Source organism: Diuraphis noxia, unplaced genomic scaffold (assembly GCF_037042655.1).
Source record: "Diuraphis noxia isolate RWA-SAM2 unplaced genomic scaffold, SU_Dnox_SAM2 contig0004, whole genome shotgun sequence".
Classification (NCBI taxonomy): Eukaryota; Metazoa; Arthropoda; class Insecta; order Hemiptera; family Aphididae; genus Diuraphis; species Diuraphis noxia.
In genome coordinates this window covers 20429271-20444296 of record NW_028301714.1, presented here as the reverse complement: position 1 = coordinate 20444296, position 15026 = coordinate 20429271, and the positions used below count along the sequence as shown (strand labels likewise).

The 15026-nt window shown below is 27.1% G+C and overlaps 1 protein-coding gene across 3 annotated transcripts; it reads right to left on the bottom strand.

Annotated features, from left to right (window-relative positions):
• Positions 1-63: 63 nt before the first annotated feature.
• Pez (protein tyrosine phosphatase non-receptor pez) lies at positions 64-14310 on the bottom strand. Of its 3 annotated transcripts, XM_089226283.1 has the most exons (24): positions 14208-14310; positions 13937-14135; positions 13436-13624; positions 13201-13370; positions 7939-8036; positions 7774-7844; positions 7473-7631; positions 7303-7388; positions 7097-7229; positions 6912-7001; positions 6662-6837; positions 6433-6574; positions 5198-5271; positions 4977-5112; positions 4752-4898; positions 4553-4682; positions 3621-3905; positions 3320-3525; positions 3130-3254; positions 2974-3067; positions 2703-2903; positions 2460-2619; positions 1645-1808; positions 64-1434 (listed from the first exon to the last, which is right to left on the bottom strand). In XM_089226283.1, the coding sequence occupies exons 3-24, from the start codon at positions 13607-13609 to the stop codon at positions 1306-1308; spliced, it is 3150 nt and encodes a 1049-aa protein (XP_089082409.1). In that variant the 5' UTR covers positions 13610-13624; positions 13937-14135; positions 14208-14310; the 3' UTR covers positions 64-1305. The 3 variants fall into 3 exon arrangements, with proteins under 3 accessions (XP_089082409.1, XP_089082408.1, XP_089082410.1); XM_089226282.1 differs by having other exon boundaries at positions 13937-14275; XM_089226284.1 differs by having other exon boundaries at positions 3621-3899; positions 13937-14275.
• Between the last annotated feature and the right edge of the window lie 716 nt (positions 14311-15026).

Here is a 15026-nt window from a genome sequence, read left to right as displayed (position 1 = left end):
ACCTTTTTTTTTTTTACTTTTTACTTTTTAGTATATATGTGCAACACATAATAGACAAGTACATACCTACATTATAGTATTTTTTTTAATTGTTAAATATTTTACATTTCAATGCCATTAATTCAATTTTTTAAATTTAATATTTATAAAACACGTGTTTACAATCTCATGGTTACAATATAGTTATAACTACTGCAATAGCCAAAAATTTGATATAAATAAGCTAAGATGAATACCAAGTTTAAGTCAATTCTTGTCTGTAGTTGCCAATGACAGCAAAATAGCACAAAACAATGTGAAGGCAACTGCCTCCGTCTCTACCACAGTAGACTTTTATTGTAATTGGATTGTATTAAGACTCAGTACTCAGTAGCCAACTTTATTTTATACCAAGTGAATAGTTGTGTTGGATGGTGAACTACTCAACTACACTGGATTTAAATGTATAAAGATTGTTTTGAATTAAGCAAAACTTTGGTTATTGTTGAGTAATGTTACAAAAATCATGATTTATTTATATAAAAATTATGCTGTTAACAAAGTTAAATAATTATAACAAATTTATAGTATTGACAAATCAACATTCAACAATAATTAGATTATTAATACCAAAATAGTAGTAAAATATAAAAAAATTTGTTCTTAAAAAATAAAATTAATGATTTTCTTTCAATAATATAACTGATCACTAGGCGCATACATAATCATGGACAGCTTTATGATAAATGCATGTTACTGTTACATAACATACAAAAAATAATAAATAATGTATAATACTTATTTAAAAGTATTTATAAATATATAGTGCATGTTAAGTTGTAAACAATAATTTATAATTAAAATTAACTAATTTCTAAACATTTGTAAGGATTTAATACTTGATTTATGCCCATAAGACATTGACTTATAAAATTAAGAATTATATTCTTAGTATACAGAAATTAAACAATAATATGTAATAAGTTAATGTAACAAACATTTTTTGTAAAATAAAACAAGTACATTATTACTGTTAAAGGAATAAAATATTTGTTAATGAACTAAATTCATTATAAAAAAAATACTGGAATCAATACAAATATTACATTGATAATGTTATTTGTTTTTAATATTAATTGCATTATTTGCGTTATTTTAAAATACTGTAAAATGTTTTGTTCTTTTATGTCTGTCATTTTCTATTTATATTTGGGTACATGCATACACACACACACAAATTTAAATATTTAATCAATATTTATCATGTTGACCCTGTTATTGACTGGTACTTTGAGCATAACAATCATACTGTATTTATAATTTTGGCTAAATGAGACGTGAGTTTTTCAAATAGTAAATGAGCAATGAATGTATAAATTTGTATTGAGCAACTGTTTCTACAAACAACATGCGCTGGTGTCGAGCCAATGATATGGTTTTAGGTATGTCCAATTCCTAAAAAAAAAACTCATTAATCAATAATTATTTTATCATGCAATAAATTAGTACAAATCATTTGATTGTATTAGTTATCGACATAGCCAATACAGTTTTCAAAATAGAATAACAATCTAAAATTCTTAATTTTCATTATTTCTTACAAAAAGGAAAAGAAAATATAAGGTATAATAATTCTATATTCTCAATACCAAAATGAATTCATACCTGATTGTGATCTAGTGTATACAATAGAAGATCAGTTAATACTGTAAGACCAGTTCTACCCACTCCTGTACTACAATGGACAAGAATTGGTGGATTACGATTGTGTCCTGTTGGTATTTCTGTGATTGTGTGTTCACGTACTGAACTCATTTCTTCCAAGAAACCTGTCGACAACAAATACATTTATTTATTTATGGTGAACTATATAGTTAGATTAGGTATTTCTATAACTATATATCTACTCAAAAAACTAGATTAGAAGAACAAGTATGTACAAAACAGAACAAAAAAACATGAACTGAAAAACAGTAATTTGAGATAAACGATTAAACAGCCACAAAGTGCAATTACATCTGTTGCTACTTTATTATTGTAAATTATAATATTGGAATCATTAGTATTTTTTTACAATTTTTTTTTTTTTAATTAAAACAACAATATTTTGAACTAATGTGTAAAATCACACTTTCTTACAATGTATGTGTATGTACACTTCATTTAAATTGTATTATTCATGAATAAAATTAAATTAAACAACAATGTCATTACCGCATCAATACAGTGAACAAACTATATATAATATTATAAACACCTAAAACTGTATTATGATGGCATACTACTATATCCAGTACATCAGATGAAATAACAATTATGAATTGTTAAATTTAGCGATTTACCCAAATAAGTATTAGCAAATTGGACCACACACAAATTGAGGCTGTTTAATTGTATAACTCTTTTTGGAAAGTTTTTTCTAGATAGAATATAGAACTCCTATTCAAGTTTTCTTAATTTTACTAATGACTATCACTAACCAAGAAAATGTGAAACATCAGTCGGACAATCTTGTTCAACCCATTGATCATACCGTAAATGCCAAACACTTCTAGATCGTCTAGATGAGTTGTGTTGCAATTTTAATTTACTAGTGACACAATGACCAGTCTCCTGTGTAAATTGTAGCCACACATGATACTAAAATAAGAGATGATAGAATTAACCAATTGCCATGATAAATATTAATGATTAATAAGATTAAAAATAAATAATACACTTACTTCCCCAAACTGTACAGAATGATCAGCAACTGTTGGAAAGTATTTTCCATAATTTTCATCTGTAGTATTGGTTTTGGGAAGAGATAAATCGAGAATAAGGTGTACTCCAGCCTCCCATACCATTTGCCAAAAATGATTCACTGTACTTGGCAATGGTGTCTGTGTTGCTATGTAAAATTTTTGTTCGTTTCCCACTGATGCCTAATAACACCACGAAAATTCAGAATTTAACTGATAATTATTATTAAAAACACAAAATAATCAAACTTACAGTAATATGAGATGCATTGATATATCCAAACCGATTTTCTTTACTAGGTGATAGACGAACACGATTTTCTTCATAAGGCAGAATATCCTTGTGCCTATATAAAGATTTTTATCAATATTATCAAAAAAAAGAAGAAGAAGAAATAAAAATATATACCTATTCCTTGAATAATTTTCTAATACAAAAGCTGTAGAAAATTCTGCATTTGGTTTAACTTTAGTTATTTTATCAAATTCATGAAATAATTGTGTGTCTTCTAATTTATGCTCTAAGATTTGACACTAAAATTGTAAAAAAAAATATTTGAATTGGTCATAGTTAAATAAATTAATTACAATCTACATACCATTGTGTCTTTAGAAATAGTTGAAGGTATAGGAAGTCGTGGAACTGTAGAGTGACGTTTGTTAAATTCCTCCACACTTATGTCACCATTTCTATTCAAAGTCTTACTTTTCACTGCACCACTCAACAAACCTGCCCACTTTCGCCGATTTTTACTCCTTCCTTCTTTTTTCAAAGTTCCACTACTACTGCTTTGATTTGAAGAATCTAAAAATTATAATAGTAAATAAGAAATACATTTCTATTTAATTTACTTAAATACACTATTATCTATAATATAATAATAATATTATATTATTTACCAAAAGACTGTTCTGCTGAATGAATAATTGATGTGGAAACTACTTGTGATGATACATTAGAACTACTACTCATATCTAAAGTGTTGTTTTTCATAGGCATAATTTCATGTTGCTGTTTTTCCACAATTATTTCTTCTTTTACTGGCTGCACTTGTTGAGGCACCTTACTAATAGGTGATTTAATCTCAGAAGCTACTTGTGCACCAGCCGCACGGCTGTGGACATCTTTAGAATTCCACGGCAAAGGTACATTTTCATAAATAGGTTCGGTACATTTACCTAAAACTATTAAATGATGAAATAATTGTTAAAAATGTTTGATCAAGCTAATGAAGTTTTAAGTTGAAAGTAAAAACAAATATATTATTAACTGAACACCCAGACCAATAATATAATTTTCTAGTATATATTATATAAAGTAATTTTATTTGAAATATTATCATTGTTGTTTATGACATAATTTAAGTCCTTAAAATTAAATATACAGTCTGTCCCAAAAATTCTGTATTACAGTATGAATTTTAGTGAGAAGACTGTGATATCAATTTATTTAAATATGATTTTTCATCAATAATCTATACCAAAATTCCAATTTAATGATTGAAACATACACAGTTCGATAATATAATAATTTGGCATGGAGATAATTAGGGTAATACAAGATTTTTAGGATACTGCATACAATTGTATTTAATAGATGTGGTTATATTTATTATTAACTGAGTAAGAAATTCCAACAAAGGTTGACATACATCTAGTTGGTTATCTCATTAAATTATATTAAAATTAATTATCTTCCAGAAAACAATTATGAAACTTAATATTATTAAGTGATAATATTTGGATATTTATTTCTACTGGACTTGATATAATTACTAGATATTTTTTTGTAGTTAAGAGTTCTATTATAAGTTGATAAAATAAAAACTCACCTGTACTGCAATTATGTGGCCTTTCATTTACAATCACACTAGTTATTGGTTGATTTAAAATAGGTCCATGTTGGCCCATATAGTACATCATATTGTTTGCATTAAAACCTGTGCGAAACTCATCTACATTCTTTAAGAAAAATAGATAATTGATAAGTATTAGTTACTGAACTAAAGAGGTATTTAGAAAAAAATAAACCTTTTTTGGTTCGAGCAATGCGTTCAAATTTGTGTAAGTCCTGTGTGTATCAGAATTTGTCAACATATGAGAAGCATTGTAACGGTTTGGAGCAATCTGGAAATTATGACCTCTCGATGATAAAAGATCAGGGCTTGAACCACTTACCTAGAAAATAATTTATATCTCTATAATATAAAATACATATTATTACAAACTAAGGAAGTAAATTGAATAAAAACTTACTGGATTTTGAATGTACCCTAATGGACAAGCTCTTGCCAAATCTGGTGTGCTATAGCTAATTGGATAAGGTGGCGGTGGTTTGAACATTTGTATGCATTCAGTATCCTGGGCAGGAATATCTAAATCTGATGTTTTTCTGAAATTATTTCAATGAACACAAGTATATTATTATTAAGCTTTTATGAAGTGTGACACGACTAATAACAATTATAGGTACACACCCATGTATGGGATGAACAGTTGATACTATGTTCACTTGTGTGACATCAGGAAATTGCTTATAATCATTGTTGTACTAAAAAAATAAAATAAATAGTAATAAAATATTATTTTTTTTTAAATTCTGACAAAATACATTTATACTCAAATATTTTCTTTGTAAAATTTATAAAATAAGTTAAAAATTAAAGATTTTGATTTTAATTTTTGAAAGTAATATCTATACTACATAATACATTTTTTTAAATATATTTTAATTTATAATTTTCAACTTGGTTGATGTATTTATTTTGTATTCATTTTAAAATCACTAGTTAATTTCTTAATAAAACAACTCAATCCCACAGTATACCTACTACTTTAGGGCAAGAAATTAATTAAAATATTATATTTAATCAAAAAAATTAAGCACATTTATCTAAATTAATTCTATGGATTCCAATGGGCTTATTTATGATTATACTATTGAATTTCTTATGATATAATGATAACTGTAATCCAAATTTTTTATCTGATTAAAATAGTTAGCTAAATTATTTAAAATAATGAAAAATAGCAATAACCTTAAAATAACAAAATATATAAGTATTATAATTTATGTTTATGTATAGTAACTTTAGAGATCTTGTTAATAAATAATTTAAGATGGTAAAAACTATAATTATTGGAACATGTCTTCAATATATTTCAATTTAACAAATAAAAAATGCTTTGACCTACAGGTTAACCATTCTTCATATATCAAAAATGAATAACATTTTTTAATCACACTAATTGAACCTTTTATTATTTTATTATTTATTAACATATTTATGTTGAATTAGTGAGAGTAAAAAAATATTTATTTATTTCCACTACATACATAACAATTAATAATACTGATCATGAAACTTCAAAAAAAAAAAAAAAATTATTATCCAATTAACAATCAAAACACATTTTAACACATACAAAATTTGTATTAAGTCACGAAAAAAAAATTAAATAATAATTAGAAATAGAAGGCATTATAAAATTGAATTATAAAAAGTTTAATAAATAGTGTAGCCAATGGTCACGTTATCGAGGCTTTTCTCTCTTAATAAAAAAAAAAAAAAAAAATAAATAGTTTAAGGAATTAATGCAAGTTTAAATATGTATTCACAAATAATGTTAGTAGCTCTTAGGTATTTCTAACGTAAAAAAATATGGGTAAATTTAATTTAATAAGCGTATACATTTTGTCATTCAATTTTACCTGATGGAAATTTATATCTTGATGACTTATAGAAGTTGTAGGAATTAAATTTGGAGTCTGATTGTAATAGTCTCCATGTGAATATTTACGTTGAACAGCAGTTTCATAATCTGGGGCCAATCTATATGATGGCAATTTAGAACTGGGAAAAAAATGTAAACATAAACTTTATTACTCTAAAACTATAAATTTATTAACAAAATCATTATTATAATTTGTCTGTATTTACATAGATTTGTGTCCATTTTTTTCCAATCGTGCTTTTTCACTTCCTTGTGAAGAGGACAAATCTAAACAAGATGTCGATTGAGCACGAACTCCATTAAAAGGGAATGAACCTCTCATCATGACAGATTCTTTAGCATCAATGGTGTCTAACTCTTCTCGACTGCTCTCTATATTATTCTAGAGTAAAAATATTTATATCATTGTTATTATATCAATTTCTCTTGATATATCTAATATTTTTGACTGCTTACGTCAATATGAGATTCTAAATTTTTTCTCATTATATCAGCCTTGTTGTCACCGGTTTGATCAATTTTTTCATGCAGCCCATAAAACATGTGCTAAATTATAAACATATAATAACAACAATTAGTAAAAAAACAACATCACACAAATGAATGAACAATGATAGTTTTACTTAAAAATAATAGTTTACCTGCAAAACACACATGTTCCATACATATTTAGCAGTTTCGACATCATTAAACTGAAATTGTATAAAATTCTCATGCTGTCCTTCTATGCTAAAATACCGTTTATGATTTATTACATTTGCTATATCTTCCCATCTAATAAAAATAATAGTAATTACGTATTTATTATAATATTAAATATGTACAAAAAATAATGATGAAAGCTTACTGATAGAATGTTGTATTTCTATTTTGGTTTTGAATTGTTACACCTCTAAGACTAACTGCAAGTGTCACTTCAGTAGAACTATCATCCTGAATTACCATTAAATATTTTATATTAAAGCATTAACCAAAAAAAAAACAATAGTAAATTCAAATATTATGAATAATGAATACTTTAGCTAGAAATTTTTCCTGTCCATATCCTTCTAGTTGTTGAGCTGCAATAATATAATACTCTTCTGCAGTCCCTTGAGGTAAGCCTGCTAAAGCCGAATGTTGACAGATAACAGCTTCTGTGAGACTTTCCAGACGCCCTTGTATTGCAATTAGATGCTACACATTAAAAACAAAATATAATTAGTTTTATCTAAGTAATAAATTCCACAAAACATAACATTTTTAATTTTAACTGTTTTTTTAGGAAATCAATTCATTAAGCAAATATGAAATATAAAGTTCTTAACTAAACGCATACCTTAGGGAAAAGTTGAAAATCTTTAAGATATTCAGATGTATGTTTTTCTAAATCATGGTCCCCAAACTCGGCTAAATATATATAAAAAAAAAATTAAAAATTTGATTGTGTACAATAAATTCTTAATTGTGTGAGATTAATGTAGGTTTTGTATATTTTTACTACCTTGCATGCTATAACTAGCAAGTAATACTGCTTGATCAGCATCACAAAGAATACGACCTTCAATAACATCCATTTTCAATTGAAGAAAAAAATGATACCTAAACATTATAGCCATGAAATAATTAAAAATGTAAGCATGTATATTATACTTCATATAATAAATAGAATTGGTAAAATGATTTACAATAATAAAAGCAATATATATATACTGCATTTATAAAAATTAATTTCTCAATAAATTTCAAACATATGCCAACATATGAAAATAAAATATATATATATTATATTTAAATACATTTTAATTTTCAGCCACACATAAAAATAAAAATAATAAAATAGGTAAATACATAAAATGATCACTAACAGTAAATTATTATTCCACTTTTTCATACTACACGAGTAAAATATAATCAAAACAATAATTAGGCTATTGCAATTAAACTAGTATACAACTATAAACTAATGACATAATATGCTTCTATTGAAATAATCATTCATATTTCGTTAAAGTATTTAATAGGGAGAGTCAGTGGTATAGACATGATTTCTGAAAAGGGGGATAAAAAAACTATATAACTAAATGGGAAGGGAAAATTAGGAAATCCCTGATCCGTAAGACCAGCTTTTAGCGAGATATTCAAGAGTAAATATGTTCACAAAGTGTAAATTATTAAGTATGAAGATTTGGTCAACGGTGTGTACCTTACTCCAGTATTGCAAATTTTGATGGTTCCTGTTTATATAAAAATTCATTAAAAATCGTATAACCATGCAATTGGCTTGAAATTTTCAATGTTGATTACAAATGTTGTGATCTATAAGCAGTAGAAGCTATAGTAGTTTCATGAATAAGAAACAAAGGCCCTGTAGTCACTGAGTGGATGGCTGGAGTTTAATTGAGTATGAGGAATCACCAGGCATTTATGGCAAATTTTACATTTAAAAAATTATTTGAAATGTAACAATTGTGCGATCGTTTTGAAACTTGTACATTAGACTACACATGTTCCTGGCTACCATCCCTGTTAGTTTCATGTATAAGGTTAAAAACCATGTCATCAAACACAATATAAAAGATTATCCACTCCAATATTCCACAAAGTTAAAACTTTAGAGGGGATCTGACCCTCAAGTATACACTACTGGGGAGAGTGGAACATTTACTCCTGTCTATTGATACATCAATTTTAGATTATAGTTTTATTATTATTTCATAATTACAAAATTAACTTAAAATAACTGATATCAAATTTTAATAAATATCAGTTTAACATTAATATAAACAAATTTAATCATGTAGAGAATTAACTGATTACTATAAATCAACTTAAAAATGTATGTACCAGTTTGTTAATAATGATTAAAACATAAGGCATGATAATTAAACAATTTTAAAATCTTAAAACCATTCAGTACCATATTAGTTCATTAACACATTTAAATGACACCATGAATTATTAACAGTCATGCTAAAGACCGAGACTAATATATGACTGTTCCAGGTTATGAAGAGAGAAAAATTAATTTAAGCTTTCCAACAAAAATTGCTAAGTGTATTAATTATACAAATTTGGTTAAATTTGTAATATAATAATAGATGCTTTATAGTTTTATAAGTATATTTTAAAGTGGAAATTTACAATTTCTTAATATCTAACATATTCAACCTAGATTATTATTACTATTATTATTATTTAATTATAAATGTATAACACATTCTAATTCTTTATGCCCAATTCATTATATACCGAGTGTATTTCTTGGAGAATTTTGAACCAAGGCTATAAACAAAATAATTGTTGTACAGTATTTTTTTTTTGGATCAATTATTATTTATTACTGATAATTATATAATATTAATGAAAAAAAAATAGTTTTATATAAGTTATAATTATATTATTACTTATTTATAATATCATTTTAAATTTTCAGGATTTAATAAATAGATAATAATAAGAATATTACTTGATAAAATATTATTTTTTTTGTGTCAATATTAGGTAGGTATATAGTATTATAAGAAAAAAGAAATTTAGTAAAAAATATTGCGCAAAGAATAATTTGTTTGTATTCGCGGTTCAAGTAGGTGAGCAGGACCGCCAGGACCAAATTACCAGGTAAATGTACATTAGCCATAACATATACAAATTAAATATTGATTATTTACTTTCCAATTTTCATTCAAATTCAAATACTAAATTACAATGAAAATAAATTAATAGGTTTGATTATAAATAATATTGGTCAACTATTTATCCTATACAAATAAAATAAAAGTTATAACTCCATCCATAATAAATGTTGATTAAACGGAATAATAAAATGCAATTTCAGAACTATAAATGCATACTTGAATATTTATTTCGATTTGAGTATTGATTTATTAGAGCTCAGGGTATAAATTATCTTTACGATGGGAAAAATTGAATACCTATTTTAAAAGTGCATATTTGATAAATTACATTATACATAATCCCATTATTTCAAGTGTATTGAACAACAACTTACAAGTACCTAAATATGATAGCTGTATATAAATACATACAACTTTAACCAAATTATGTTTGAAGTATATTGTAGTTTATTTCTGCTACATAAAAGAATAAATATGAAAAAGCTCATAACTCAAATATAACTTATAACAATCTGATTTGCTATATCGTACACGTGTAAGACGGAGAAAACATATGCGGGTGCGACGTCCTCTTAAACGTTAGTGTTTTAAGAATATCAGAATGATAGCGATGTTTCTTTATAAATTTCCATAAAATTGGAAGGATTGGCATTAATTGATAGCTCAGTTCAAACAATAAATTCATAATACAATATTTTTCAATAAGTACTTATATTGGGTCCTGAGAAGTGAAAAATGTCTGTAATGGTCAGAGTTAAAAGTGGATTTAAATTTAGTATAAGCCTTTTTCTTCATGAATAAAATTTGTTTAAACTCGCTCGTGAACCAGACAGGGAAGATAGTCTGCTTAAAGTGGCGTATTGGGAGAAAACGTAGTACAGACTGGTGAAAATCATTGTACAAGGTATTAAAAACTAATTCAAGACTGAGAGCAGATAAAGTAGAAGGCCAATCAAATTTAGAAATAAAATTATATTTAATGCCTGTTTTAATATTAATTTACACCCATGTAATTGCACTAGCGCGACTAGTAACATACTAGTAACATACAGAGTGTCCTGTGAGGATTTAACCATTGCAATATCTCACGAAATAATGGAGATATTAAAATTCTAGTTTTGTAATAAGACTCACAGGGATAAGAACTACAATTATTTCATTTTTAAATTTATTCTAATGGTTTGGTAAAAAATTTAAAATATATATGTTTTTATTTAATTATTTCCAAACAAATTAAAGTAAGCTATTTTTTAGAGTTTAGTTTTTTGAAAATATTGACGTTTCAAATTTAATTTTCAAAATTTTCTGAATTATAACATTTTTTTGGGCATTTTTTCTAGTTTTGAAGAAATATAATATGATTATAACTAGGCACACTGAAAGTGTTCGGCCAGTTGCACGAAAACACGCGCAGCACGTTGAGTCACATGTTGGATAACACTTCGGTGTTAAATAATTCGCAATTTTTCTTGAAATTAAAAATCAGGAAATGAAAATAAAATGTTTAACGTCATTATTTTCAGAATGTAGAATAAATATTTTTTAACTTTTTTACCAAAACATTAAAATTAATTAAAATAATATTTTAGTTCTCATCCCTAACAGTCTTATACCAAAACCAGATTTTAGATATTTTCATTATTTCAAGATATATTACAATGAGTAAATCCTCGAGGGACACCCTGTATACAAAACAAACAACAAATCTATGCTTATGTAATTGATATATGCAAAAAATTTTAATTTAACTAAACTATACATAACTATAAAATGCTTTATTAATATTAAATTAAAATTTAAGTGAATTGTAGTTTTTGATTTAAATTATAAATTATTTTGTATTCTTATCATAAACCAACAAATTTAATTTATCCTTAACAATAATAATTAAATAAATTTTATTTATTTTATCATTTTAATTATGTTTAAACACCAACCGGATTTTACAAAAAGAGTCAGATAAATATAAATATAATATAATATAATAACAATTATAATTTATAACTAGGTAAAGTAATATCAAAATGAAGCAATGATCCAACAGAATTGGCAGACAGTTATGGCAGAAGGAAAAAGGGATGCGTTTACCAATATTGTGAGAGGAAACTTGAGATAAAAGGTGAGGTGCATCTATATAATTGTTGAAAAGTGCATAAGTAAACTGAGAATCAATATAATTACAGCCTGAAGACAAAGAAAGTATATTTAGAACACGGCTAATATCGGAATAGATATGATTCAGTGAAGGTAATTTAAGAAAAAAAAGCAGCATGCAATAAAAATTTATGTTAAACACACTCAAAACATAACTGATCCTGAGGAAGGTTACGGTACCAAACTATAACCCCATACTTGAGTATGGGTAGAACAAGAGCTCAAAACAACAAACAGAGACGGTTTACTGAGGAGAAAAGCCTTGTATTACGTTTAATAAAACCTAGAACCTTTAGAGCACAATCATTGTTACATCAATGTGATGGTTAAAAGAGAGAGTAGATGAGTAATAAATACCAAGATCTTTAATAATTGATATACATTGTAACTGTGAGTAGGGAAAAATGAATACATATTATTGTGATTTATTAAAATTAACTTTTTGAGTAGCAAATGAAAATTTTTAGCAATACTCAGAATTCAGAAAGCCGATATGGAATGAAAATAAAAAATAAAAATAACTTATTATTTTGGTGCAAAATCATAGATAAATTACATACAATATTTACATCCTTGTTTACATCTCACTTAAATCACCATGTTTTTAGCAATGATATATAAATACCTCCTAAATGGTTTATTAATTGAAACTATATAAAATTAAAATTAAAACTTACATTATATGTCAATACTCACTAAAGGGTAAACACAGTACCTAGTACCTATACAATTATATATATAATAAATATTTGATAATACACACTGAGAATCGCATACAAAATACAAATATCAAAAAATGTTATACTGTGTATTGGAAATTAAAAGTTATCTGGTTATAAAATACAAAAATCATACATAATTATTAATTATCAATAATAATCTTACAAGGAGGATTTTCATATTATTCAATTATAGATACTATTCATCACATTATTTGCAATATTGTATAAAAAATATGAAAATTAAATACTAACCTAGTCATTTCGTCCTTTATAAATGATACATTTGTAATATAGTACATGACTCTCAAATACAAACTAAAATGGCATGCATATTTGTCCAACTGCCTTTTTAATGGTCTACTTAAATCAACCCATCGTGGATTTCTAGACCGAGATATGTAGCGCAGTCCCAGGATCTCCGGCTTTAAATAAATTTAAAAAACATTAAAATCACAAAATTAAATAATAATACTAAATAAACAATAACCTGGTGTAATCCGAGTCTTTGGCATACACTGTCTAGGCATTCTTGACCAACGCTCTCAGCCGATAAGGTACATTCTATTGATGTGCTGTCCAGCAGCTCGACACAAATCACATACAGAGATTTTGAGACGACATTATACTGTCGACTCTTCTTTAGACGCAATTTGAAAGGCATAGTAGTAGACAGTTTCTAAAAATAAACATGAAAACGGTCAAATTTTAAGTGTGCTTTTCAATTGCAAACAAAAATCCAACGAGAAGAAAAATGAGTTGTATCACTTTTCGGTACTTTATCAATAAACAAAAACAACGTATCGTCCACAAACAGCAAAAAGGCAAGGTACATGGTAAAATATTTGGTAAAATAACTATTTATTTAGCCGTGTCATGGCACAGAAAGGTCTGGCAAGCCCCCGTATGAAGCCACCGAGTCAACAGATCGCTGTGTGTCTGATGTAAACAATTTCGTTGAAAAAAACACGGAAAACATTATTGCACTCACCAGAAACGAACGACGGCGTTGGCGACCACTGTGTTTTGCAGAGTGCCCTACAATGTTCCCGGACGACGGTTATTATTGCCGTACGTTCGACCTCTCTTTTTGCCGTCAGACAATTCGGGACACAGCACCGTCAGCACCCGATGCATCACGAAAATTCCGTCTAGCGATCTCGAAGTAGGGTGCGGGTATCGGATGTGTTCTGCGGAAAAAGTTTGTCGGTTAACGGTGGCGACGAAAGTACATCGCAAACGCCATAAATTAGAAAACTCACAACCTCGGCTCGCCAATGGTAACGTAACGACACGAAGTGAGTCTACTTGAGACCAACAATAAATATGATAACGTAATCATAGTTTATCACCTTTCGCGACGGATCCGCAGTAGTCGAGTACATGAACATATAATAAGTACTCCCCCCAGCCAGCCCATAATCTCTAAGACAATTCCAATAAATACCGTACGACCCGCACACACAATAATACCGGGCGACCGGTACGGTAATAAATTATTTAACCCGGTTGAGCCGGTTGTTATGTTGTTGTTGTTGATATTATAATTACTACTATTACTATTATTACTATTATTATTGATGAATGATGATTTTATAGTGATTCATTATAAATTTATAGCAGCGACGCAGCGGCGTCGTCGTCGCCGTATATACGAATTTAGAATAATATTATACGCATAAATATGTAGGTGCCTCATCTAGATTCTAGGTACTCGTCATACTCTATCGCTGTCACTCGTCCTTATACGTTAAAACAATATAATATTATGAAATAATAGGTAATAATAATATTATATTGCAAGCCGTAATGCCATACGTAGCTGAAGTGTCCGTTCGACGATGGCGATCGGAAATAATTATTTATTAAAATATTACAGTATCTGAATGTCGGAAATGTTCCGTAATAAAATTAATTATGACCACAATGATGGTTCGCTACAGGTATAAAAACATAATATATTACACTCGTAAAAATCTTCAGATCCACTTATACAAGATAAGTGACAAGTTGCATACCTATATTATGATGCATCGTATTCGAACAATTACGATTTTTTTATAGTGGCCTATCATAATATG